Consider the following 27,838-nt stretch of genomic DNA (forward strand, 5'->3'; position numbering starts at 1 on the left):
GAAAATATTCCAACACAGCACATATACACTTTGAGTATTGATCTTTTAAGGTGGCTAAAATACATTTTCCTGTGGCCCCATCTACAGCAGTGCACTGCTGAGCTTCCGTGCTGGTGGATTTGGTTTATCAAACTGAGTCTGGTTCTGAAAATGTTCTGAGATTGGTACAATGCAATTTAGTAATATATTTAGCAGCATGTTTTCTTTTACTTCCCAGAATGTTTTTCTTAAAGTTAGAGTAACATTTTATATAAACATCATAAAAATGTTAAAATTGTCATTTTTATTTTGTTAACATCACATTACGGGAAAATTTTATTTTTTAAAAAGTTTTATAATCTCAGTCCTCAATAACATGTTCTTAATGTAAATGTTGCAGTGAAAGCCGTTACGTCTTAGACAGCATTTAACCTTAAGGGAACATTATTTGAAATGATAAACATCTTTAAACGTTTTTTGAACATTCAATTAAAATGTTTGCTTTAAAACATTATTGCAACTTGCGAAGTGTTGTGAGAATGTTTCGTGCTAGCTGGGTAAGCACAGCAGCAATGACAGATAGACCAAGCTACCATGTTACACTCCATATCTTTATATGTTACAGTACGACTGAAATGACAACAGAAATTAATAATTTACAGAAATTAATTATTAATACATATTGATGAAGGCCATTATGAGTGAATTATGAGTTGACTGTACTGTTCATATATACACTAGCAAATATATATATATATATACTAGCAAAGGAAAACTTACTAAAACCCAACTACTAAACACTTGTCACTGTGATAACGGACCTTTTCTGTTAGTAATAACATTAATGATGGCTCTGGGCAGAAACACACCCCCCATTTGCTTTGGACTCCTCAGCAAAGAGTCAGCTGTCAGCCTGCCTCGCCTCCAGAGGACCAACCACTGTAAGTGTCCAAAGCAGATGTGAGAGGTACCCTCCGGAGAGGCAATGAGAGTAAAACTGCTGGGCCTGATACCAGCCTTGGCCGTCTACTAAGAACATGTGACCACCAGCTACTTATGTCATCACTGATATTTTTTAACAAATCAATAGGCAGGTTTCCATTAACCCTCAAATTGAAAAATTGCAAATTAAAATTGTGAATATAAAATGCCTAATGTCTAATGGAAACATGTTAATTTGAAAAATGCATGGTTTTTCAGGCCATTTGAAAAAGCCATATTTTGCAAAACTGCAATGGAAACCCTTTTTAGTCTTTTCCAGGTCACATGATGCTACGGCTATGAGCTTGTCAGTAGGAACTGGCTTCCTCGTGATGCAGCAGGAGCTACAAGAACTGTTATTGCATCACATATCTCTTCAAAAGTTGAGCGGATCATGTGGAAGTTTTGAATCCACAATTCCTCTGTGAAATTGTGGACTATCATCTCCCAGAAATACCTCATATGTGGCCACTCCCACGTATAAGGGGCTCGCCTTTACATTATGGCTCCATAGCTCGCCTACCTGGCCGTGGACTGGAAATAATGACGGCTAGTGTGGTAGATAAAGCTACTAATGTTTTGAACATCCATCACCATGCTTCTTGTAATGTTATCACCAGAGAAGAAGTCGCAGAACATCACTCAGTAGAAACACAGTCATTTCGCAACTGTGTTTTATAGACATTTTGAAAATATACGTTTTCAGCAAATCTGTAATGGAAACCCGCCTGGTGTGTCATGATCTCAAATTTTTGTTAACATTCTGTTGTTTTGGACTTTTTTCAGGTTTTTCTGTCTGATTTATTTTGTAGGAAATATCCACGTGTCATGTCTTGTATTACTTCCTGTTTCCTGCCTTCTCTCTGTCACACCTGTCTCATCAGCCTCGTTAGTCCTTCTCTGCTCCTCAGTTTCTCTCAGCCAATCAGCTCTCTGCCTGTTCTTCTGCCTCATCACAGTATTCCCCTCTCCTGAGCTCTCTGCCTTTTATCCCCACCTGCACTTCATCCCCTCACCAGTCTAGTTAGTCCTGGTTTTCACTTCAGTCTTTGTTGGATTCTTGATTTGGTCATGAGATGTTCAGTTCCTGTTTTCTTAAAATAAAGTGATCTTCTGAGTTCCTGCTGCCAACTATCCCCTGCATTTGGCTCAACCTGCTCCACATTAAATTACAGTAACCCCCCTCAAAGGACAAAAGAATATTACAGTCACTTGGAACCCAAAACACAAAAAACTGTCTTAATATGTAATTTCGGGTCTTAATTGTGTAATAAAAAGCATCAATGATCAAACATTAGCTCCAATCCAAACTTGAGATATGTCATTCTAGTTTTTTCACAGTTTCCTGAAGCTGAGTTGATTTGGGTGTAGTTATCCCTGATCCATATCACATAATATGGATAAAGCCAATCAAAGGTCAGCTGTCAGTTGATACTAATTTAAAATGACAAACTGAAATCCCTGAACGTTCCTTTCAAGAGGGTGCATTTGGAGACATTCACTCTGAGTGAATGTCAGAGTGCACTCTGGCACAAACTAGACCGTTCGTAAATTGAACTCGTCATATAGTGCCACTCTGTCAGTGCTTGGTGTATGACTTTTCACATCCAGCTGGAACGTGTCAGCTGAGAACGTGCTTGGACAGAACCCGTGGTGTTGGTATCATATGCTGGCGGACGACCCGTTACGTCCACATGGAACTATTAAGTACCATGTGGGAAAACATGTTAAACAAAAATAATAGTATACATTTACACACTAATATGGCATGGGGTCTCTAAAAACAAACAAACAAACCAGAAAACATCTTGAACAGCAGCTTTACATGATCGTTTCCTCAAAGTTGCCATGAATGACCTCATGCCATGGAGGGTTCTGTAGGTTCTGGTCTGAGGAGGATATCATGTATCTTTAGTGTGTTTTCCAATACATTTCTCATCCTTTTCTTTAGCAGCTCAAATGTGTTGTGTTGTGTTGGGCTGGGGAAGTTCTAATTATGAACTATTGGAACTGCATCAATGCAAATAAGGGCCATAAACCAGAGCAACACATTTCCCTGGACATTAAACAAACAACGTCTTTTACTCAACAAGCCAATATAATAACTGCACAAGAACTGGTAATAACACTCTAGACAGTTTCATGGACGTATAGGAGATAGAAATGAGACTTTTAATGGCTGACACAGAGATCCAAACAGATTTGTATCCAAAATAAACCAGCAAAGCTTACCTGTTGCTTAGCACCCTCCTCCTGCCTCCAAAGTGCTTTCTGACACATCTCTCTACTTAATAAGGCTGTTGGCTAAAAAATATCTCTCACACAATGCAACCACAGATCAAGAACAACTTTGGTTTGCTCCAGTACAACTGCTAAGAGGACACAGAACAGTGAAGAACAAACGCTAGACATTCACATGGAAATATCTTGGCTGTTTTCTTTCATTGCTGCTTTTTTTCTTCTGTGTTCCTTTTTTTTTTTTTTTATACAACAAAATAGATCCTTTGTAGGGTTAACCTGCATGGTTGGTGTCCTGTTAATCATAATCGTCATATTCTGGATCCATGTTTTCACCCTGGTAGTACGTCCCCTGTGTGGAGTAGGACCTTGTCTTCATCGAGCAGTTGGTGTCCATCAAAATGGCCTGAGAAGACAATTGTAGGAAAGTGTTGTTTCTGCCACTGCATGTCAAAACAATTTTAAAAAATTCTTGATTAATCGCTGAATTTCAATAATTAAATGCAATTAATCACACATTTTCATTGCATTTTTACAACCCATAATTTTGCATTTCAAAACAGGTTTGAAGTCCTTATTTACAAGGTAAAGCAGACAAGATTGTCTTGAATGGGAATCACATAACAGATACATTATCACATAGAAATTCTACAAGGAGTAGAGGACTTAAGGAGAGTCGCCTTCAATGTAAAGCATTTCAGTCATCATTTCCGTCATCATGTTGGCAAGCGGCCAGTATAGTAGGAAACATCTCTACGAAATATCAACAAGATTCATCCTGCAACAGCAGCTGGAAAACCAGTCATTGTATAGTATATCATTAAAAATTCATTAAAATATTATGTCATTTTAATAAATCATACAAATGTTAGGGTATAGTATGTTTCTAAAAATATCATAAAACTGTCTGTCATTGAAAATCATAAAAATGTCAAAGTATGATATATACTGTAAATAAGAAATAATAAAAACATGACGTATACTATGTTCTTCAATAAAACCATAAAAATGTAAAAGCATTGTATATCATTTGCTAAAATAACAAAAATGCCTAGGAAAGTATGTCATTTAGGACTCAAAAATGCCACAGTATAGTATATCATTAAAATATCATGAAAATGTCATAGTATTGAATGCCAATATGTTAATATCCACAACACAAACTAAGTAGAAACTAAGATCCAGGGCTATTTTTCAAATATAACTTGATGTTTTTATGTTGTGGTGCTAAAGTCCACACGGCTGTCTGCATGCATCTGTTCTCCATCAATTAGCACACTTTTCACATGTTATGCACACTCAAAGCATGGTTTGTGTCTGGTGGCTCATTTGTAGCACACCTGTTCTGTTTTTAACTGCCATATTTGCAACCACAGCTTGTTTACTGAACTTATATATATAAAACTTGTCTGATGGTTGTTTGACAATAAATGCAAATGTAAATGGACTGTGTGGCTAAAGTGATTTGGAGTGTTGCTATGTCGAATCCTCAGGGCTCAGCGCACAGTTACACAATGGCGTCTCTAAACACCATGCACTCTGAGTTCAGCAGACACATGTAGGTTGATTGCCTGGAAATATTACAGAAACAGTCTCTGAGTAAAAGAGTGAAAAGTCAAAATGTTACAATTGTGGCGACTCTCCCCAAACACTGCCCTCACATTCAAATGCATTTACTGTAAAGCACATGCAGCATGTGTTATGTATTAGCAATGAATCAAAATAAGCTTACTGCAGCAAATGACAGAACCAGAACAGAAAATATTATAGTTTTTAATATGGATTGATGCCCAACAGAATTGGACTGCTCTTGATCTGACAGATCAGATCATACCTAATTAAAACTAGAGTAAAAGGGGCAAATGCAGATGGAAGGCAATGGCAGAGAGGACCAATACATGGCGGTAAATACAAACAGAATGTAATGGAGAAGAGAGGTGATGAATGATGGCTGATGCAGCATGAAGACAAACAAATGGTTCTTAAAGCAGAGGGATGGAGCTGCAGCATGAAGAGGTTCAGTCACACGCATGCAGATTTGAGATTTGCATGCAGCCCACTGATGTCAAGTGAGGTTATTCATTTTTTTATTTCTCCGTTCACTAAAGTCTATAAAACATGAGAGAGTTGATGTCTTTTTGGGCCTAGTGAATTACATGTTAAAGCAACACCATTCAGTCTTAAAGGCAATGTAAAAAAAAATAGCGCTGGGAATACAACTACTCATTATCCACCCAAAAACTACCAAGCCACCCAAACTAGAACATCTCCAAATTGTGTTTGCTGACCTTGCCTTTCAGGGCTATCATATGTCTTGTCACGTATTTATGTAAGATTTGGGTGATGGGTATTTATGTGTGTTTTGAATCTTACAATTTTCTCTTCTTGTCCCGGTGGATTCCTAAGGAAGAGGCAGAGCGGAGCAAACAAGATGTCCACTATTCCAATGATGGTCATCAGCCAGGGGAAGCCAATACTCTCAGCTATGGATCCTCCGATAGATGGACCTATGTTAACCCAGGACACATCAAATACTGCTTTAGTTTGCTGTGCATTGCAGCTCTGTACGGACATACTTGTAAACGTGGGTTAATAAAACACATATTTTGGAACAATGAAAATAATTATTATTTGTGGTAATTTAAACATCTCAGGGTATCAAGGTAATCTCATTGATAAATGGTAATAACAGGGTAACAACTGGCTAATCTTTTTTATGTATCGTTTTATGGTTTGTTTGTTTTATTGTTATTTACACTGTTTATCTGCACTGTTATTTCTGATACTGCTGTAAAGCACTTTGGGTTCCTTTTTGGTAATTGTAAAGGGCTATAGAGATAAATATTGGTTGATTAATTGACTGATAATCTGCTCAGAAAAATATGGTTATATTAGGTTAAATATATAAGGTCATTTTAAAAACCTGAATGTAACATGAATGTAAGGTAACATTTTGTTGTACCTGTTTTGTTGGGGTTATAGCATTATTGCATTGAAACATATACTTGCTTGCACAAGCCACCTGATGAATTAATGTCATGGTAACATTGCTTTAGACAGCAAATACATGATCAATAGTTGGAGGCACATTTGGAGGCAAATGATGACTAAAGCCTCATTCCCACTGCACAAAAACCAGCTAACACCTACTAACATCTGGCTTTTTAATACAATGATATTGCGTAAAATCCGCATTGACACCCAGGTCAAACGACTTTGCAGTAGACACAGGTTTTTATTGCCTCCAACTCCAACTGGCATTGATGGGAACACAACACCCGGGTGAACGCAGTCATTTCAGCTCCTTGACTGACAAAATGCAATGACACGTCACCATTAAGCTTATGTTTTAGAAAAAATGACAAATAAAAATACATTCTACTGTGTTATTACCATCTGTCTCCTCCCAAGCTGCACAAAAACACCAATACAAAAACACATCTGTACCGAGTTTGAAAGAGCGACCGAATAAGCGAGAGATATAGAAAGAGAAAAAACCACTGACAAGATTTCAAAGACCTTTGTTCCTACCGATTTAGGCTGTTGCACTGAATGGGTGGACAATGTTGGGAGTCATAAGGACAGAAGACTCATATACAAATTAAAGGAATTGCAGGAATTGAATGATGCCTCCAGCAGCAACATGCCCAAACAACCGAATGGAATTAGCTAGTGATTTTAATCAACTCATCCTTCAACTCCAAAGATGTAGTCGGATCAAGGACAAATGTAATTTTTTCAACTTTGTTTAAAAGAAGGCAAATAAATCTACATTCAACCATCTACCATGACACAAAAATTTAATTTGGACAAACAAGATGAGCCAAAGACTTCTTCATATTAGACTCACTCTGCTGCAGTTCAAATTCACTTTAGACACATCATTACCTGTAGTTTTATAGCCTATAATATTGCCAAAGTTTTTCAGTTCCTACTTACCTAAAGCAAATCCCATGCAGAAAGCCACATCAGCAATGGCATACACACTTCCATACACAGACACATGCCGTAAGTCCACCAAGTAGCCCATTATAGGCATCATAGAGGAGTCCACCATGCCTGTAACATACCACAAACAATAAAGGTCTTGCATGCTCATTGGGATACATACTTGTTTAGCATAGTACTAAATTTAACAGACTCACCAATAGCAAAACCAACACCGAAGTTTGGAATTATCAGACCATAGATGTTACTGGCAAATGGAACCTAGAAACAGACAGACACATATCAGAAAATGCATATATATTTGTTTGTTCAGTTTGAATTTATTCCTTTGTGTTTCATGGGAGTGTAAACGACAAACAGATGCTGGCAGCTTCTTTATTATAGTGTTTAAATCCATGTGAACACATATTCCCATGGACACTGGACTGAGATTTGAGGAGTTATGATAGCTACTGACCCAAATGGAAGTCATGACGATTTTGACAGTCTGGATGTCTATATTTTACCCTTGAAACTCTAAGAGCAAAATCCCATTTTTAACCCTCTCAATTCTTTGTAGTACTTAAAGTACTAGGAGGTACTAGTTTTGAGAAAATAAACCTTTAACACCAAGTGTGCATGATATAGCAGTTCACATCCATTTGTAGTAGATTTACTGTTGTGTTTCTACCGGCAGATGAATTTGAATGAAAAAAATATTTCTGGACTGATGAATCTTAAAATGTGCATAAAGATAGTATTATGCACCCTATGAGTCTTCTTAGGAATTCATTTTTTTTAATAGCAACTTTCTGCTCTATGTCAAACCCACCTTTGCTCAAATATCCACTTCCCTTAGGCAACATCAGTAAAATCACTCTGTAAACTTTCATTGCTATGCAAATTCTACCTAGTTTTATCTATCCATCAAGCCAGAAGAAGACAGTTAACTAAACTTCAAGCATTTATTGGATTAAAAAAAACCTGGATGCAATTTTGTGATGTTAAACTCAGACATAACATACGTTATTGTATTTGGCCCCAAACACCTCAGGAAATCTCTATCTAAAGAGAGTTTCTCTCGATGGCATTGCCCTGGCCTCACCCCAGCACCACCGTAAGGAACCTCAGAGTAGTATTAGATTAGGACTCATTCTTTAACTCTCATATAAGACAAACTTCAAGGACTGTCTTCCTTTTAACATAATATTGCAAAAAGTAGGCATATCCTGTTTTAAAAAGATGTAGAAAAACTAGTACACACATTTATTACTTCTAGCCTTGATTATTGCAAGTCCCTAAAGGCTCCAACTGATCCAGAATGCTGCAGCATGTGTGCTGAAGAGAACCAAGAAAAGATATCATATTTCTCCTGTTTTAGCTTCTCAGCACTGCCCCCCTGTAAAATCCAGAATTGAATTCAAAATCCTTTTTTTTCACTTGCAAAGTTCTAAATGGTTCAGGCTCGTCATATCTTACAGAGCTCTCTGTATTTGCAAACGTTCATGTCTCGTTCGTACACATTACCAACTCGGCTTCTTCTCTAGAGCCTTTGTGCTCCCTCATCTCTGTGCCTGAGTCATGGGCCGTGGGTGCTTTGCCGGGAGACATTAACTCTGCCAGTAGGTTGTGCTACTGTTTTCAGTGTGTTTTTTCTTCTTGTGTTGCAACAGTCAATTGAGTCAATTTGAGGCACCATCACCGACTGTTTTGACATTTTGATTGTTTTAACTTTTAACGTAGGTCTTTTGTATGTCTTATATTGTGTAATTTAATTAAGAATGTAGAATTTGTCTTCATAGTAATTTGGTGAATAGGCAACTGTATCTTGGCTATGCAAATTTCCAAAACATGACCTGTGTTTAGTGAACAATACTTATTCATATACTTATTTTAAGTTGTGTAGGTTGTATATCTTTCTCAATTCTCCCCTTAACATATACTTTTGCCATTCATATAGCTGAATGCCTGAAATTTTTTTTTTTTCTTTCAGTGTCACTCTGTCGATAATTGAAGGTAATATTTCATTATAGGAGACAGTGCACCCGTCACTCGTCAGATCGGGACCTGTCGTCAAAGGGCAGAAAAGGTGCACCGATGCTGTTGTGCTGCTCGACCCCTACTATTACTACTATATATATATATATATATATACTATCTCATACACTTATTATTGTTCTTGCTGTGCATCTCTGTCACTCTCCCTCATATTAGTTACTGTATTTTTTTTGATGATCTGTTCTGTATTGAACGCCTGTCTGCCCCAGAAGATATGTGATATTGGGTTGTATAAATAAAATAAAATTGAACTGAACTCACACAAATGGTGTAGTTGTCTCTCTCATACTTACACATATTACACTGATTCCAACCACAGTTATTCCAATGAGAGCACAAAGCCATCTGTAAGAAAGGGAAGATGTGGTCAGTGGTATCAAATCCGAAACACGTTTACGCTGATCAACTACAATAATCTCTCAGCGCCGGATGTGAATTTGTTTGTATGTTATATACTTATCTACATAGATTAAATATTAACCTATACCTCATCACTCATCATGACACACTGTAAATCAAAGTTTTTTTTAGGTAAACACAGTTACAAAGACATTGCTCAACGGCTGGGAATGAACAGTCTAGGTGACATAACCCTATTCACAAGGTGTGCTTTTTTTTGCCAGTCCTTGACATGTTCATCTTTTTTAAATATCATTGGGGTAATGTGATGGTGGGGTTATGACAAGAAGGAAACAGGGAAGGACCATTAGTGTACTATTGTAACAGGATATCGCCATTATGAATTACCAGAAGATATTGCCAAAAGTCCACTCACCATTCCAAATATTCCCCTTTTCTTTCAGGCAATACAGCCCAATTTCTACTTCACCTACTAAGTTCATATGATACCCTCTGTGTAAGAAACACCAATAAATTCTGGATTTGGTCAAATGTTTCCAGTAGAACAGTGGGGAAAAAAACTCACACAATTTCACACATTTTTTGCAAGTTGTGATGTCATTGTGAAAAGTGACCTTAATTGGTGAGTGAATATGAAATTATACTGTGACAACAATGAAACCTGTTTGCCGGAAAGTTGATTTTACACATGCGGGTTTCTTTCATAAAACGTGAGCAGAATGAATTTGTGTGTAAATTGTTCACAGAATGAAAATTTACGCCTATTTCGGCATTCATCATTCATTCATGTTATTAGCTTTGATCTTTTCGTAGGTACTAACAGAATCGACAGCTGCCTCTGACTGCTCATAGCGCTTGTAATATCAAATGCACATAAATATTACTTACTTACTCATTATTAGAAATTACAATTTTAAGTTGTATTGTGCTCTCTCATGTTCACAATACTCAACGTGTAGGTTAGACATGACAAAAGACTAGAAATATTACATATTAAGATAATTAGTCATCAGTTAGCATATTTAACTAAGTACATTAAAGCAGGCTGCACTCCTCAATGCATCTAGTATGCAAGGCGATCTATGGTGATGCAGTGTGCAGATGATGATAACTACTATCTGCTGCGTATTACGCACATCTCTCCCACTGCTGAGGAGGCAGAAACAATCACTGCCAACCAAGTCATCTTGCAGCCCTCCTTTCTCCGTCACTTTCTCTCTCTCTCTCCCCCCTCTGTCTTTCTCTCCTTTCTCTTTCTCCCAGTCCATTCAAACTCCTGCCAAAGTTCCATTTTAGCACAAGACCTTTCACAGCAGTTTCATGAAAGTAGATAAAATAAATAAAGATTAAATCGAGCCCGAAGGAATAGTGAAAAATTACAGCTCGGCTCAGCCCAGAACCGTCACACCACTACTAACAGAAGAAAATTAATTCTTTTTTCTCAATTTCACTTCACCCCAAATAACCTCTTATTAAGTTTCTCTCTCTCTCTCTCTTTCTTTCTTTGTGGCATGTTCACAGGTGGACAGGATGCACCTATCCATAGTAACTTTCACCTCCTTATGTAGCTATTTATGGGCGGGGATGTAGGCCAATTGCTGCGTAGTGGGGGCGTGCTGTTAATTTACGCTTGATTGGCATTCGTGAACATACACATGTGCCTATGATCAAATCAGAGTTTTTGCAGCATTTATGAATGCAGTGTAGGTTTTTAGTACGAAGTTGTTTTATGTGTAAACAAATTCACTAACATTTCATGAATGAGACCCACTGTTTTCACTCTTCATTTTACTTTTCTTTAAAATAATAATGTGTGAATAGGGAGACAATACTCAAATGGCGATAAGTTTTGCTTTTGGTTTTTGAATGTATGCTTTATTTCAATCTACTGCAGTTTTCTTGGCAAAACTTGATGTGAATAAGAAATATTCCCAAAGATCCAAAAGTAGTAGGGAAGGACTAAAGTGTATTTGTTATATCAGAGGCAGCCATTAAGTGCATTATAATTAGGTGTTTGAAAACCGACCCTACAATACTGATTTGCTCCATTTCACTTCATTACATGGAGTAAATCACATACACATCAAGGCTCCAAAAACTCAAATTTATAAAGATGTATAGAGCCCTGTAATGGCTCTATTAAAGCAATATGGTTATTTATTCAATTTCATAGTCTATGAAACTATTCACATAATATCCATTCATACATTCTCACTTTCTCTTTCTTCTCTCTCACAAGACACATATCACACATGCATAATTCCCCCCACACTGTATATAATCTTTATCATCTAGGCTTCAATAAAGCCAGCCTCACAAACATTAAAAACACTGAAAACTCATTTAGAGGAGCGGAAACAGATATCACATCCACAGAGACAGAGACAGAGAGAGAGAGGGGTGAGGTGGTGGGGTGAGAGAGAGAGAGGAAAGATAACGATAATTTCTTTCCCTACCTCCCCATCCTGTGTGCCAATGTGCCGAAGATGTTGGTTCCAATAAGGTAGGAGATGGATGCTGGTAAGAAAGCGACGCCTGGGCCACAGACACACACACAGACAGATGAGAGACTGAAGGTGTGGGCAGGCTTTCCAAGATAAGCAGATCTCTATCAGCGCCTAATCACTGAGCTGCTGTACATCTTCCATTGTCTGTAATGAAGACTTGTGCTTTTCACCTGCCAGCACATGACACCCTAATATCCTGTTCTCCTCTCATCCCTTTTTATCTGACCTAGACTTCATATACAATGTACTGGAACAAACTAATAAGACCAAAGACTGCAGGAGGCCTCTGTATAGAAAATATCTTGCAGGACAGAGGAGTGACACTTTTCCACTATGGCAAGTCACTAGAAAATAAAATGTATGTATAATTTGTAAATGAAACAGGAAAAATTTTGGAGCAAAGACTGATGATAAAATTTTGTGAAAGTTATAACATAGTATCTATAGAAACTCATCATCAACCCTAAGAGCCAATGACAATGCATTTTTGCATAAAGGGGTTTTTAAATACATGTTTCTGCAGTTAGGGTTTTCTGTATCTACTCCTCTACTTTCTTGTAAATTTTGAGAAGTTTTTTTTTTTTTCAAAAATGCAAAGTTTTTTAAACATTTTTTTAAGGTAGCCTTTCTGAGGGCGTTTGGTGTTGATTTTGACTTAGGATATGGTAGCCCTTTCTCATTCCGAACTTGTAAAATACCGGCGCTTTGACAGTGCTTTCTGTGCACGATCCTAATGCCAAAAAGGCACCTTTCACTTGCGCATGATACACTTCTGGATGGCATCACCTGAGAATGCTGCTGGACAAAACCGACTGTGTTGTTATTATACACCACCAGACGGCACTGGCCGTGTCAGCCTGATATGCAGACAGGTGGAACTGTCGCGTGTGCAAGATACGCCACAAAATGACCATATTGAAACGCTACTGGTAACAATGTAATAACAGCAACAGAACCTTTGTGGAGAGAGGCTTGGACAGCATGCATTTTTTAATATTACACACTGGCTGAAGACTATAGACTGGTATTATGACTGAGAGGATGGAAGATACTCCAAATATCGTTATATCACACCGCTCAGCCTTACCTGGAAGGCTTATGCCTGGGTGCAAGAAAGAAACCAACTGGTGAACCAGATTGCATCCCGGGCTGTTTCTTTGCAGAGATATCCTAGTTTGCTTGATTTGATTGTAGATAATTTGAATCTCTCACTTCTTCAGAAGTGGCTTAAAATGCCTTTAAGCCCAAACCTAAACTAGGTGCAGGCTGATGGGGAGTTCTTATCAAATGGATTCCCATGTTTATGACATGTGAGTGTTTACATCCCGAGACTTCTCAGGATTGTATGATTACATGAGTTTTTTTTGAGTGAGGGTAAAAAATACTGTGCAATGACAATATAACATTAGATTCACTGAATAGTTTTATTAAATTCAATAACAAACTAAAGCTGAGGCATCTGTGTTTTCAATTCACCTTATATGTGATTTCTGTAGGCAATATTAATGGAAGCACCCCATAAACTTTCTTTGTTATGCAGATGATACCCAATTAAATCCATCAATCTAGCCCAAACAAACCAATAGATTAACTAAACTTCAAGCATGCACAAATGACATAAAAACCTGGATAATTATCAATTTACTAATGTTCAACTAAGAATAAAAAAAGCTGATGTTATTGTACTTGGCCATAAATAACCCTGAAACTCATAGTTTCTCTAGATGGCCTCCAGGATCACTGTCTGGAGCATGCTGACAATTGCTGCTCACCTGAGCAGAAACGGTGGCTTGATGATTTTTTATGCGTGACATCTGCTTTTGTCAGCAGAAACAGACAGTAAATATGATGTTTTGATTATTATATTGACTCTATATCCCTTTTTACTGCAGTTTAAAAGTCTCTCTCGGTCACAGAGATGAGGAAATACAAAGACATCTGTTTTACTCTAACCTCCCTGCTTCCCTTTCAAAACAAAAGCCCTCTGACAGTGTCTCTGTAGACAGAATGCTATCAGTTGCCGATACAATGCATTTTAATTTGAAACATTTACAGGACCAGGTTGTCAGCTGTGTAGGAGCTCCACAAATTCATAAATGACTGGAAAATGTGCTTATATATATGAAAATACAGTACTAATAGCAGCGGGCCGTGACACAGCAGTGACATTGCAACAACGCTGCACATGTGAACAGCACAAGCATGAAACACACTGCAGTACGGTGAGGATGACATCTTGCGTACCTGACGTGTGCTATGTGAAACGGGCCTTGCCTTGCCGTAAAGCTCTCTTCCTCCTCACTTTCACTTTTGTTTTAGATGCTGCATAACCATCAAGCTCCCATGCCGTGTCACTTTTGCATATTTTGGAGCTCACGAACTTCCTTGTTTTGCATAATGTGAAGTGTTCCCAAACTTTTGAAGTTTTCATAGGAAACATTCTCTCTACCTCTGCCATGCCTCTTCAAAACACTGGCTTCTCCCACCTGCATGTGACATAAACAGTTCTGCAACACAGCGAGTGACATAATAATCGCACGACATTATGAATGGACAATTTTATTCTTTGCCAACACATTTAATAATCTATAATAATCGATTTTATCGATTCATTGTTGCAGCTCTAATCTCGGAGTCATATTTCATCAAATATGTCCTTTATCTCCCATATAAAACAACCTCAAGGACTGCCTTTTTACACCTGCATAACATTGCAAAAATCAGGTACATCATGTCTCAAAACAATACAGGAAAACTAGTCCATGCATTTGTTACTTCAAGAAAAGATTACTGTTCCTAATTGCAATATGGTTGATGTAATAGGGTTTTAGGTGTTTTAATAAATAATTTCCACTCTGATGGATTACTGAAACATTATTATTTCAAGTTTTTTCAGGGTGATTTTAAATTGAATGGAAGTTCTGGAGAGAATGGAAACTAATCAGAAGTTCTGAAGTACTTTGGGAAATGGTTGACAGTACATAAAGTCTAGATATTATTTCTAATGAAGGGGCTTAACAATGCAGAAACCCAGTGTGGTCCTTTATTGGTCAGTTTTTGTGAACACTGCCATAGAGGTGTTACTTAAAAGTATGTTATAGCAACAAGGTCAAAGAGGTGGTGCTGTGCCGCACTGTACTATATTCAGAGCTTGTTTCTAATAATCTGCACCACTCATGGATGCAAATGGAAAGAACCAAAAATTATAAACACCTCTTGGTATAACTTAGTCTTTTTCAACACCACATTTTACTATGACCTCAATAACAACAGTTATAATAACAATAATAATTGAACAACAATAATTAAATGTACACATGTTCATTAGAAAAAACAGAAAATACTGTAGTTTGTGTGTGTCCTCTTACTTATGTGTGCATTTTTAGGACTGTTTTTTTCATGAGCATTTCAGTGTTGTAACAACATATAATGTGTGTCTGTAATGTTTTTTTTGGGAGTGAGTGCTGAACAGAGCTTTGAAAATACCTAGCTGCCATTTCCTGGCACACATGGTCTCCATCATCCAGATCGGCAGTGTTGGCTCCATCATGGCAATGGCCATATTTCCAAAACAAATGGCACCTGGGCAAAACAATGAGTGTCAGTGTCATTTAGGGTCTGTTTTTGTTCTTTGGTCCTTATTTGCTCTTTGTTGCAGTGACAGTCATGGAGACATGATGGGAAAGGCCAGCTCACACAAGAACACATACATTCGTATTACCCTACTTAAGAGTATCATATAGTGACACTAATTCCTAGCCGCTGAGCCTGAAAAGATGCCTCTAAATTTTGTGGATTTTTTTTAATCTGGTGACAGCTCCCCTGACCATCTCTCCTCCTCTCTCCCTCTCTCCCCCCCTCTCTCTTTCTCCCTCTGTTATTTCATTACTGTAATTTAATTGTTATTTATGACATCTATTGTACGTCTGTCCGTCCTGGAAGAGGGATCCCTCCTCAGTCGCTCTTCCTGAGGTTCCTACCATCCCCCAAGTTTACTGCAGTTAGGGACAAACACCCTTTTTTTTTTTTTTTTAACTAAAATGGCCGACTGTAAGAAAAGGAGGAAGTGCAAGCCTGTTGGTTTCAACTTTTTCTTTTGTGGACAGAGAAGCTTGTTACTTACTCCAATATACTTACTCCAATACCACTTACTTACTACTCAATATATGCATGGGACTCTTATTATCACCCACAATATTATCATAGAGTGCATTTAGAAATTTTACACCTATCATTATTGTAATATAACATGCATCTGTTTCCATTGTTGCTGTGCCTCTCTCCCCCCTGTCTTCCCCTCTCTCTTTCTCTCTCCTTTTTTGTCATGATTGTATTTCAATTGTTATTTACGACATCTTTTGCACATCTGTCCCTCCTGGAGGGAAAAGGATTCCTCATCATCCTCTGCCACTCTTCCTGAGGTTTCTTACTTTTTTGTTTTCTTTCCCCATTACAGGGGTTCTTTTTTTTCGGGAGTTTTTCCTTGGTGATGTGAGGGTCTAAGGGCAGAGGGATGTCGTACACTGTAAAGCCCTCTGAGGCAAACCGTGTTTTGTGATAATGGGCTTTATAAATAAAATGTACTTGACTTGACTTGACTTATTGATACACTTTTTTTGGTGGTATTGTTTAAAGTTGAGTGTGGCCCTTTTTTTCTCATCTTGGTACGTATCTGTGTGTGTCCAATATGAAAGGCAATATCCCATGGATACCTCTAAGTGGGCTGAGCTTCGGTTTCTATACATCTACTCTATTTTCTTACCTGCTGCGATAAGAATGTATGGATCCTTCATTAGTGTCAGCAGTGGGGTCCCCTTCTGACTCTGTGAAGGACACAGACACAATAGTAACATTCTATAAAACAAAAATTGTATACTGTCATTCTTAACCAAACCTACTGTTAAAGATTCAAGCTATAAATCTCAACACAATCTGCTTTTGACTACATAGAGAGAAAAAATCTACTTATTTTGTACGTTTGCACACAAACTGAATAATCTGAAATATAATCTTTGAAAACTAATGTATGGTTTGGGTGTCATAGCATTGACTGAATACAATCGCGAACAATGTTTGTAACCATATTTAATAATAAAATACCATTGGATGCACAAACTCCCAAATGTTTAACTCCTCAAATGTCATATAGCAGCAAATCATTACTTAATAGGGAATTATTGAGGAACCAATGAGAAATTAACCATTAGTTAATGGTCAGTTCTTTTTTTTTTTTAAAGATTATTTTTTGGGGCTTTTTTGCCTTTAATTGGATAGGAAAGGTCAAGGGTGAAGGGGGGAGAGAGAGAGAGGGGGTGACATGCATAAAGGGCCGAGGCTGGAATCAAACCCACAGCCATTGCGGTGAGGACACAGCCTCTGTACATGGGGCGCCCACTGTATCCACCAAGCCACCAGGCGCCTCAGTTAATGGTCAGTTCTTGAGTAACTCCCAATCAAATGCCATACAGTAACTAATCATTAGTTAATTCATTGATTGATAATGACTTAGGGTACTGATAAGGAACGAATGAGGAACTAACTGTTCCTGTATGTATGTCAATTTAATACTGTGGTGATAATAACTTATTTTTATTATGTTTAGCCGTGACTAAAGTTGTCTCTGATTTGAACATGATTGTGATATTGGTGATGTAACAGATTTAACAAATGAGTAACATATATGGATGTCCAAAGAGATTTTCTTTAAATTTAGGGCTTTTATTTTGATAGCTTTCGCTTAGATGATAACTTCCTGTATAAAGCAGGGGTAGCCATTTTGTTTGTTGCTGAGGGCAGATGAGGTTTGCAATCCTCAGTCATCCTTTCCTCTGCTTGTTTTTGTGGTATTGCCACAATACCTGTGCTGTGACTGCACTGATGTTGTACCTCCAGCTCGCCTGTGTCGTGGGCCTTGGTTGCGAAGATGCCGTGATCCTGCTCGATGCGACCTTCTACTGCCAATATTATGCATCAGGCCTACCCTATTAATATACGCATGGGACTCTTAACAACACCTACGATATTTACAACGTAACATCACAGGCTATCAAAGAGTGCATTTAGCAATTTTATGTCTATCACTATTGTTATATGATATGCTATTGTTACCATTATTGCTGTGCTTTTCTCCCCCTCTTCCCCTCTCTTCCCTGCTCTCTCTTTCTCTTTCCTTTTTGTCATTACTGTAATGTAATTGTTATTTACGAGATCTATTGCATGTCTGTCCTTCCTAGAAGAGGGACCTCTGTTCCTGAGGTTTCTACCCCCCCCCCCCCAGACAATGTGAAGGTCTAAGGGGCAGAGGGATGTCATATACTGTAAAGCCTTCTGAGGCAAACTGTGTTTTGTGATAATGGGCTTTGTAAATAAAATTGAATTGAATATTAAATTGAATTTAACGGTCAAGTAATAATTAAGTAATGATTCAGTACTCTCTAACTACTCAGTATGATATTTCACTTTATGTTTTACTTTTTAGTTTTTTGTGGAACTTTTGAGGTTTGTCAAACTATCAGTGCAAACATCTAGGTAAAGAGGATAAATACTAGCTTTGATCCAGACCACATAAATGCACAAGACAATTTCTGCATCCATCTCTGCATCTGGGGAAATGCTGAAGTAGACATAGCAGGACTAAACACTTGCTGTGGTTCTTTCCAAATTGTTCTTCTTGGGATTCCAAATGCCTTTCTCTGCCATGCTGTTCCGTGCACGGGCTGATGCTGAGGGGCTCAGGGGTAGCTTCTACTCTCAGGCCACTGGGATCCCAAATAGGATCACTGCTCCCTCCAACCATGCATATATTGATGCTAATTTGTTCATTATTTATAAGTAATACTTATTGGGCTTCTTTGTTGCACAGTATGCAGGAGCTGGCAGGATTACATTTGGCCAATGAAGATTGGTTGATTGGTTATTAGGTTGTTCCTCATTTGTTCCCTCACTCATTTTACTAATCAACTAATTTTAGGAGTTACCAAAGAATTGATCATTAACTAATAATTAGCTCCTCATTCATCCCTTATTAGTTACTGCACTCATTTCTAAATTAACTTTTCATTAACTAATGATTAGTTACTGTATGACATTTGATTGGGAGTTAATCAAGCACTGACCATTAACTAATAATTAGCTCCTCATTCGCTCCTCATCAGTTCCTTCGGTCATTATCAATTAATGAATTGTTAACTAATGATTAGTTACTGTATGACATCTGAGAGGAGTCACTCAAGAACTGACCATTAACTTATGATTAGTTCTTCATTCGTTCCTCATTAGTTCTTCTCAGTTTTGGTGTACCTTATTATGGTTAGTTCCTCATTGGTTCCTCATGTTGTTCCTTAAGTAATGGCTAGCTACTGTATGGCATTTGATTGAGAGTTACTCAAAAATGGATCATTAAGTAATGATTAGTTCCTCATTCGTTCCTCAGTTACTACTCTTTTTTGTGTACCTTATTGTAAAGTGTTACCTTTTTATTTACAAAAACTTTGAATAAATAATAAAAACTAAAAGTAGCACATTGTGATTCTATGCCTACATGCATCAGTCAGGTTGAACTTGCAGTTTACAGCCATGTCTATAAAAACATGGATGCTTCACACACATCCTGTTCCTAGTAGCACAGAAGGTCTCTACAGTCAGCTCAGTTTTAAGGTGGACACCAAAGATTCATGCCACCTATTAGGGCTTCCCTTCTGTTCCTGAGATATGATGTTGCGTAATGGTCAGGAAAGTGTTTTTATGCAGAATTTTCTGGTGTCCCAGTTAGCATTTGACCTCTAAGATGTAAAGTGAACTTCATCATTATATCCTATGAAATATTTGTGAGAAATATGAGCATATGAATTCTTCAGTTATGGCCAAAAACATATTGTATGAGGTCACTGTTACTTTGACCTTTGACCTAGGGCCACCAGATTCTAATCAGTTCATTCTTGAGTCCATGTGGACATTTGTGCCAAATTTGAGGAAATTCCCTCAAGGTCATCTTCAGATATCATATTCAAAAGAAAAACATTCATGCAAGGTCACAGTGACATTGACCTCTAAACATCAAATTCTAGCTCACTGTTAAGTCCAAGTGAATGTTTGCGTCAAATTAGAAGAAAATCAGCACTTTCACAGGAATGAGACAAATGTAAGGTCACAGTCAGCTTAACCTTTGACCGCCAAAATAGAATCAGTTTATCCTTGTGTCCACTCAAACATTTGTGCCACGTTTGGAAAAATTCCCTCAAGGTGTTCTCGAGATATTACATTCACAAGAACGAGACAGATGAGGTCACATTGACCTTGACCTTTGACCTATAATAACCAAAATCTAATCGGGTCATCATTGACTCCAAGTGAAGGTTTGTGCCGAATTTGAAAAAAAAAATAAAAATCCCTCAAAGTGTTCTTGAGATATCCCGTTCATGAGAATGACAGACAACACAAAAACATGATGCCTCAGACCTCAGCTGTCACTAGCACAGAGGCATAAAAATAACTCAAATATGAGAAGAAAATGAAATTTCAGTCTGTATTCTGAAGACAGACTCCCTTCTATAATAAATCCTAGTGAACATGTCTATGACCTAAAAGAATCTGCACGTTATTTGGAGCTAATGAAAAGTCAAACACCTTACAGACAGGAAACAGAAAATGGGATTTCCTGCTCAATACAAAGAGAATAACAGTGAGCCGAATACAGCTTGGCTTGAACTGAATGGGGCAATTGTGTCTTGCTTCAAGTCTCTGTGGAACCTTATTAAAGTATCCAAGCAGGCTGCTGGACATTTCTCAGAAATACCTGATGATGAATTACATTGAAAAAATGAAAGAATGCACTAATGACCAGACACAGATTCTATTGTTGGCTTTGCTTGCAGTAACAGATATTTTTTTTCTTTTATCTCAGCCACTATGTTAAACTTCTGTTCAAGCAACAGAGTATTCTTTCTCTCTCTCTCTTTCCTGAAGGGGTCATTAATTAGTGTTAAAATTTTTTCTCTTAATGAGGTCACTGAGGCCTCTGTCAAGTGCTTTTCACCCTCTTTATCCTGACTGGCTTCAAGAGCCATTAATACATATACCCCAGCCATCTTGTGAGCACAGTTATAGACATGTTGATAATTTCCAGAGCATCCCACATTACGGTTGGGTAGATCATTCTCCCATAAAGAAATCATAATAAGTAAAAAAAAAAGAATCATCAAATGCTTTGAAACCTTAGCAAATTGCTTTATTTGAAAAACATGGCTAGAAGGCAACGAGCATCTTTACAGGAAAATATCCCAGGATTAGCAGGAAAAAAAGAAAAGAAAAGAAAAACAGCACATAAAAGAAAAAGGAAGTAAAAAGGAAAGTAAAAAAAACAAAGGAAATGAAAGTGCTTAAAAATAATAATAATTGTGTAACATAATTTAGATATATAATTATGATAATTATATAGTTTTATGGAAATTTTGACATTCTCTTATCTAATTTTCAATATTTTTTTTGCAATTTGCAGGACATTTCTTGCCAAGTTGCTCATTGCATCTTTCCCCATGTGTTAAAAGAAAACAAACCTATTTGCTCAGCATTCAAATGATGAGACACTTGTGAAAGTGATGTTGCTCCAGGTTTCAAAGTGAATCAGACAAGTCTGCTGAACACTGATATTTCACCTACAAAGCTGCATCACATTTCAGTTCATACCTTTAAACTGCTGAGTGTTTGACTATTGACTATGAAATTTCTTTTTAAGTTTTTCTGCATTTAAACTCCATGCTGAGGAACAAACATGGAGAAACAGACAAATATGGCTGACAGTCATGGGCTCTTTCGCTTTTTACCGCCTGCATTACAACTCATGAGCTTTGTTGTCAAAAAATATCCACTTATTAATTCTCATTTACTTATAAATTTTTCAAATAGCCTTCTAATTGGCTGTTGCCTGACACCTCTTGGTAGCCAGACTCAATGATACTCGACACCACAGATCAGAGAATGGAGCCATTCAAAAGTCTGACAAAATATTACTTTCATCAATTACACTTCATTATGTTGCTGCTCTTCAGGTTTTTTATGCTCACATACATAATTTGATGCTAGTTATTTTAACTTTGCTTTTGAAATTAAGATTGGAACATAAATGTTTTAGTGTCCTTATTTACCTTTGTGAATGTCAGGCACTGTCAAGTACTTTGCATCAGTGTTAAAGGCGCTATATATAAACTGGGTCTCATTTATGAAACACCAGTAGCACGAATTTGTGTGTAAAATGTTTCAAAGAAGGAAATTTCAGCATTTATGAATATGTTAATAGCTCTGATCTTTTTTTAAGTACTAATGGAATCTACAGCTGCCTCTGACTGCAGGTAGTGCTTGTGTCAAAAAAGGAATGCACAGAAATATTGCTTGTCATTATTAGAAATTACAATTTTTAATTCATATTGTGCTCTGTTATGTTTAGTTTTCTCCCACTGCTGGGGAGGCAGGAAACAAACACTGCCAACCAAGTCATCTTGCAGCCCTCCTTTCTCTTTTTCTTTCTTTCATTTTCCATCCTTCTCTTGTGTGCATCCCCGCTCCCCCAGCTCTTAACATGCTCTGTTGTTCTGTCCCCACGCCTCCTATCTCTTTCCGTCTTGATTCAGTTCTGTGAAACTCCTGTTAAAGTGCCATTTATGCATCACAACAGTTTCATAAAATAAAAAATAAAATAAAATCATAATTATAATGCTAAATCGGTGAGAGCCCAACACGATTCATGCCAGAGGAAAAAGTGAGAAATAACAACTGGAAATAACTTTTATCTCAGCTTCGGAAAAATTTTACTTTACCTCTCTCGCTTTCTTTGTTAGCAGCATGTACACAGGTGGACAGGATGCACCTATGCATTGTAATTGCCCCCTCCTAATTTGGTGCTCACTGGCTGTTGATGGGCAAGGATGTATGCTAGGTGCTGACTAGCAGGAGCGTGCTGTCAATTTACGACTGATTGGCATTCATGAACATAAACACATGCCTACGATCCTGCAGTGTTCTTAAATCTGCTGTAGGTTTTTAGTACCACAGTGTTTTATGCGCAGATCTACTCACAGACTAACATTTTATGAATCACACTCAGTAAGTGCAGTCCATTATCTGTTTACCAAGAGCCGTGGATGTTTTGTTAGGTGCCATCCACTTTCTCCATTTCTCTCCACACTTCCTGTATTCACTATCCAATTAAAAAAACATAGTCTTTAACATGTTCTGCAGCTGGAAAGGTCACCTCAATAATAAGATCACTTTCAGGAAATGAATTATCAAGGCAAAGAAAAAAACAAACAACACACCTCTGGTTCCACCTTGGTGGGCTGAAGAACAAAGAGCTGCAGAGCTGTAGAGACACACAGTGAATACACTTAATGGATTCCTTTCATTTCAAGGATACATATTGTTTCAAAATGTATGAAATCATGTTGTTTAAACAAAATTCATTCATTTAAACAATTCCTTCTACAGTGAACATGTTTACAATAGTCTGGTTTTTGCTCTAATTTAAAAAAGACAAAATTCCTACTAAGCTGTTCACATGTCTAATGAAAATTAATATTCCACTAATACTCCTGTTTACATGCAGCTGTGCATTCTCTTAATGATGTGCCCTCACATGTCATTTATCATAATAAAACAAAGAAATAGAAGAGCTGGAGCTGCTTCTCATTTTGCTTCTTTGCATTAAAACTTTGATTTTTTTTTCACAGTTTCCTAGTGGTGGCTGACTAGCTGGACTCCCTTTCCTGCAACCATCTTCTTGAGATGGGCTTTGCTGCTTTTTTTCCCCCAGGTATCCAAAAAACGTAGTCTTTCATAAAAAAGCAGGAATGTTTCTGGACAGAAATGTGGGATTCCTTCTTTTACATGCATCTCCACCACAGCTTTGCAAACTGTTGGCTAGTTGGTTTGTGTACAAGGTATCCATTACAACACACAGAGCCGACTGTAAACAACCAGCGGCAGTGTGTCGCAAACTGCAGCAGTTGAGATGCATATTCCATATTTGCTGTATACATGCCCAAATACTGCTTCTAAAACCCAAATAATTGGGGCATATCCCACATGTCTCTGTCGGATATTGCTAATTCTGAAAACAGCCTAATTTCAAGTATTTCATGGAAATATGCTTGTTATATAAGCCACATCAAATTCAGAATATTGTCATATTCATAACAATAAGGGAATATTGGTGTGCACGTATCCATGGCCTTTTACTATTATTCATTTGGACGTAAGAAACAATATAACTATACCTCCATCAAACAAAGCCAGGAAAGCCAGAATCAGGAAAGGAGCCGTCTTTCCAACAAACTCATACATGACGCTGCCGAATGGGGGTCCAACTGTGAAGGACACATGGGTCAGTTTTGGAAAAATCAACTTCATAGTTGCTGTAGTTACAGCAGCTTTCCCCCTCAGTTACTCGCAAACATATCTTAATGAATAAATATGTTAGCTCAACATGTAAAACTGATGTTTTGTCAGTTGTGACTTTACAGACACATTATGTGGATACACACCTAGCACTCCTAATGCCAGACCTCCCAGAGCGATCCCGATAGCGTGACCTCTCTCCTCATCATCTGTGTACACACTCGCAAGCATTCCCATCCCTGAAAACACAGACATATAGATCCTGTTTTTACAGTTGCTGACACAGGGTGGCAAAGCCTACAACACTTATACAGTAAATACTATTTAACATAAGTGCTGAGGTAGCTAGTTCCATGATGATGACGACTTTCTTATTTAAAAGTAGAATCAGTACTGTTTTGGAGCAAACGACCCACATATGAGTGTGAGCAGTGTTATAACAGGTGATTGGCTGGAGTCTTTCTCACGTTTTGGTCACATGAAGTCTGCAGCAGGACGTGGTGTTTGCCATAATAATGCATCTTAGTTCATTAAGAGACAAATAGCCTCCCTGTGCGTGATAAACTTGAACTCATATTGACATGGATGAGAGGTTGGCATATTCGTCACTGCTTCTTTTATGTATGATTATATTTGAGTTCATTTCTATGTTTTCCTATCCATCCATGCATCCATGCATCCATCCATCCATCCATTCATTCAATGGAAGGATGTTCTAAATAAAACTTCAAATAGAATTAAAGCTGCAAGCAGCGATGAACGGGCCCTCGCACCCCCACGCTAGTCGGGGTTACTGGCGTGACTTCAACTGTCCCAGTCTTTAATTTTAGTGAAAGTCGGAAAATGCATGCAGACAATGTGGACCATTATGTGGTGCCTTAAACAACACAAATGTAAGTCATTGTCTACATGATTTGTAGACCAAACCACGTAAATTTCTTGTATGTCAAAGGATAATTGTGTTACAAGGTATACTTCCTGTTGCCAGGAGGTGGTGCATTGAGTATCACATGTTGAAGTGCTCAGGGCTGCAACCTGATCACAACCGTCAAATTTGGGGCCAATCAGTTATTGCAAACTAAAGTTACAGCAACTTCCTGTTTGGTGGCGAATACTCCATTGCTATGGCAATGGCTTTCATTGAAAACATATGATCTTCACAAGGAGGCATCATGAAGGTCAGCTTTTGTTACCAAGTTTGAGCTGAATGTGGTCAACCTGAAAGGGGATGCACCTAAAAATATATATCAGTTTCCAGTAGGTGGCGGTATGCTGATAAGTCAAATGAGCAATGCATATGTGTTCAGGTCAGGACTCTCATCAAGCATGAGAAATTAGGGGCAGATTGAACAATGTCTGGCTGAGTTACAAAAACCTAGCCACACCCACATGGTGTGACAAAAACCCAGAAACTGAATAACTTTCGATGTCCCAGGATCTTTCATTTCAGTGAAATTCGGAACAAGCGGGCAGAGAGTTTCAATTCAATCAATCCAGTTAGATATTTCATATGCAGTAATATGTCCTGTGTCCACTAGGTGGCGCTAGAGGCCAGACAAACACATCATCTGTAGACCAAACCATGTAAATGTCATGTAAATCAAAGTATAGTTGTGTTAAGAGGCTTACTTCCTTTTTCCAGTTGGTGGTGCTGTGATTATCAGACCTAATTGACATGTTGCTGTGTTTAGGGCTGCGACTTGATCGCACCTGTAAAATTTGGGGCCAATCAGTCGATACAAAGTGAAGTTATAACAACTTCCTGTTTGGTGGCTAAGACCATGTTGTCATGGCAACGATGTTCATGAAAAAGCTCTGAAATCACAAGCAGGCATCTTCAAGGTCTCAACACTTTTCTTACCAAGTTTGAGCTGAATATAGTCAACCTGTAAGGAGGTGCACATCAAAATATTAATAATATAACTCCCTGTCTTCAGTAGGTGGCGCTTTGATGATTACTCAATTGAGCCATGCAGATATGTTCAGACTGGGACTCTTATCAAACATAAGAAGTTTTGGGCAGATCGGATGATGTTTGGCTGAGTTACAACAACTTCCTGTTTCATGGTGAAACATCAAAGTTGGAAACCAAGTCACGGCCACATAGTGTGAGAAAAATCAGTTTTTATGTCACATGTCTTTAGGTGTCATTGACCACAGTCAATTGGGAGAAACCTGTAGGAGATACACATCAAAGAAGAACACGTGATTTGTGTGATGATTTGTTTGGCCCCATAACAGCCACACGGTGTGACAAAAACTCACGATTTTAATAACTTTTGGTGTCCGACTCCTTCTTAGAAGATGTTTTTAATTTCTGAAATCTGTAGGAGAAGATATAAAAAACATGATCCCTGAAAATGGCCAAAAACGTGAAAAAATTGCAAATTCAAATCAAAATGGCCGACTTCCTGTTGGATATACCGTATGGGTCCAAGAGACTTTTTTATTTGTCTTGGGGTGTTACATGTGCCTACCAAATTTGGTTAATGTAGGTGAAAGCAGAGGCGGGGCTGTGTTACACAGATGTAATAGGGGTTGCTTCTGAGCAATTTTTTTAAAATTTGCACCTGAGACCCTTAAAATATCAAAATTTTCACCAGACCTGATAAAGTTGCAAAGTTTCATGAGTTTTTGAGTATGATAATGCCCCCCAAAAGGCAATTCATTTATAGGAAGAAGAAGAAGAAGAAGAAGAAGAAGAAGAAGAAAAAGAGGAATTCCTTAGATTTCAATAGGGTCCTCGCACCAGTTCGGTGCTCAGGCCCTAATAATAATTCCTTGGATTTCAATACGGTCCTCGCACCCGTTCGGTGCTCGGGCCCTAATAATAATAATAAAAATAAGAAGAATTCTATCAGTTTCAAGAGGGTCCTGGCACCGTTTGGCGCTCGGGCCCTTATAATAATTAAAGCTACAAGCAGTGATGAATGGGCCTTCGCACCCCCATGTATGTTGGGGTACTGGTGGGACTCCAGCTATAGAGATCGTGTATTTCTGTAAAAGTCGCATAATATACGCAAAGAGTTTGAACCCTGGAGTAAGCTATTTCACATTGTGTAGTACTTCCAGCTGCCAGCTTCCAGCTTCCAGCAGTGGAGGAGAGACAAATTCCATGTCATCTTTTTGTACATCATTATTGTACAAACCACATCAATTTCATTCAAATCCAATGGTAACTGTCCCTCAAGGCTTACTTCCTGTTGCCAGTAGGTGGCGCTATTATGACTAATGAATATTGTCATACAGATGTGTTCAGAGTGGGCCCCTAATAAAACCTATGAGGTTTCAGGAAGATTGGACAACGTACACCAAAGTTACAACAATGTCCTGTTTTCTTGAGAAACATCAAAATTGTACGCCACATAATGGAAAATCCGTAAAAGTTTTTTGCGGACCAT

The 27,838-nt window shown here is 38.0% G+C and overlaps 1 protein-coding gene across 1 annotated transcript in view; it reads right to left on the bottom strand.

The window, feature by feature from the left end:
- Positions 1-3,496: 3,496 nt before the first annotated feature.
- slc18a2 (solute carrier family 18 member 2) overlaps positions 3,497-27,838 on the bottom strand; it is a 42,175-nt gene continuing 17,833 nt past the window's right edge. Inside the window, exons 5-15 of the mRNA XM_042502757.1 lie at positions 24,584-24,676; positions 24,317-24,406; positions 23,360-23,403; positions 16,813-16,873; positions 15,537-15,632; positions 12,000-12,078; positions 9,477-9,528; positions 7,344-7,407; positions 7,138-7,257; positions 5,572-5,705; positions 3,497-3,604 (exon numbers count right to left, since the gene is read on the bottom strand). Coding sequence (XP_042358691.1) covers positions 3,497-3,604; positions 5,572-5,705; positions 7,138-7,257; positions 7,344-7,407; positions 9,477-9,528; positions 12,000-12,078; positions 15,537-15,632; positions 16,813-16,873; positions 23,360-23,403; positions 24,317-24,406; positions 24,584-24,676 — 941 coding nt within the window. The remainder of the gene's footprint in view (positions 3,605-5,571; positions 5,706-7,137; positions 7,258-7,343; positions 7,408-9,476; positions 9,529-11,999; positions 12,079-15,536; positions 15,633-16,812; positions 16,874-23,359; positions 23,404-24,316; positions 24,407-24,583; positions 24,677-27,838) is intronic.

This window comes from Plectropomus leopardus, chromosome 15, assembly GCF_008729295.1.
Source record: "Plectropomus leopardus isolate mb chromosome 15, YSFRI_Pleo_2.0, whole genome shotgun sequence".
NCBI lineage: Eukaryota > Metazoa > Chordata > Actinopteri > Perciformes > Serranidae > Plectropomus > Plectropomus leopardus.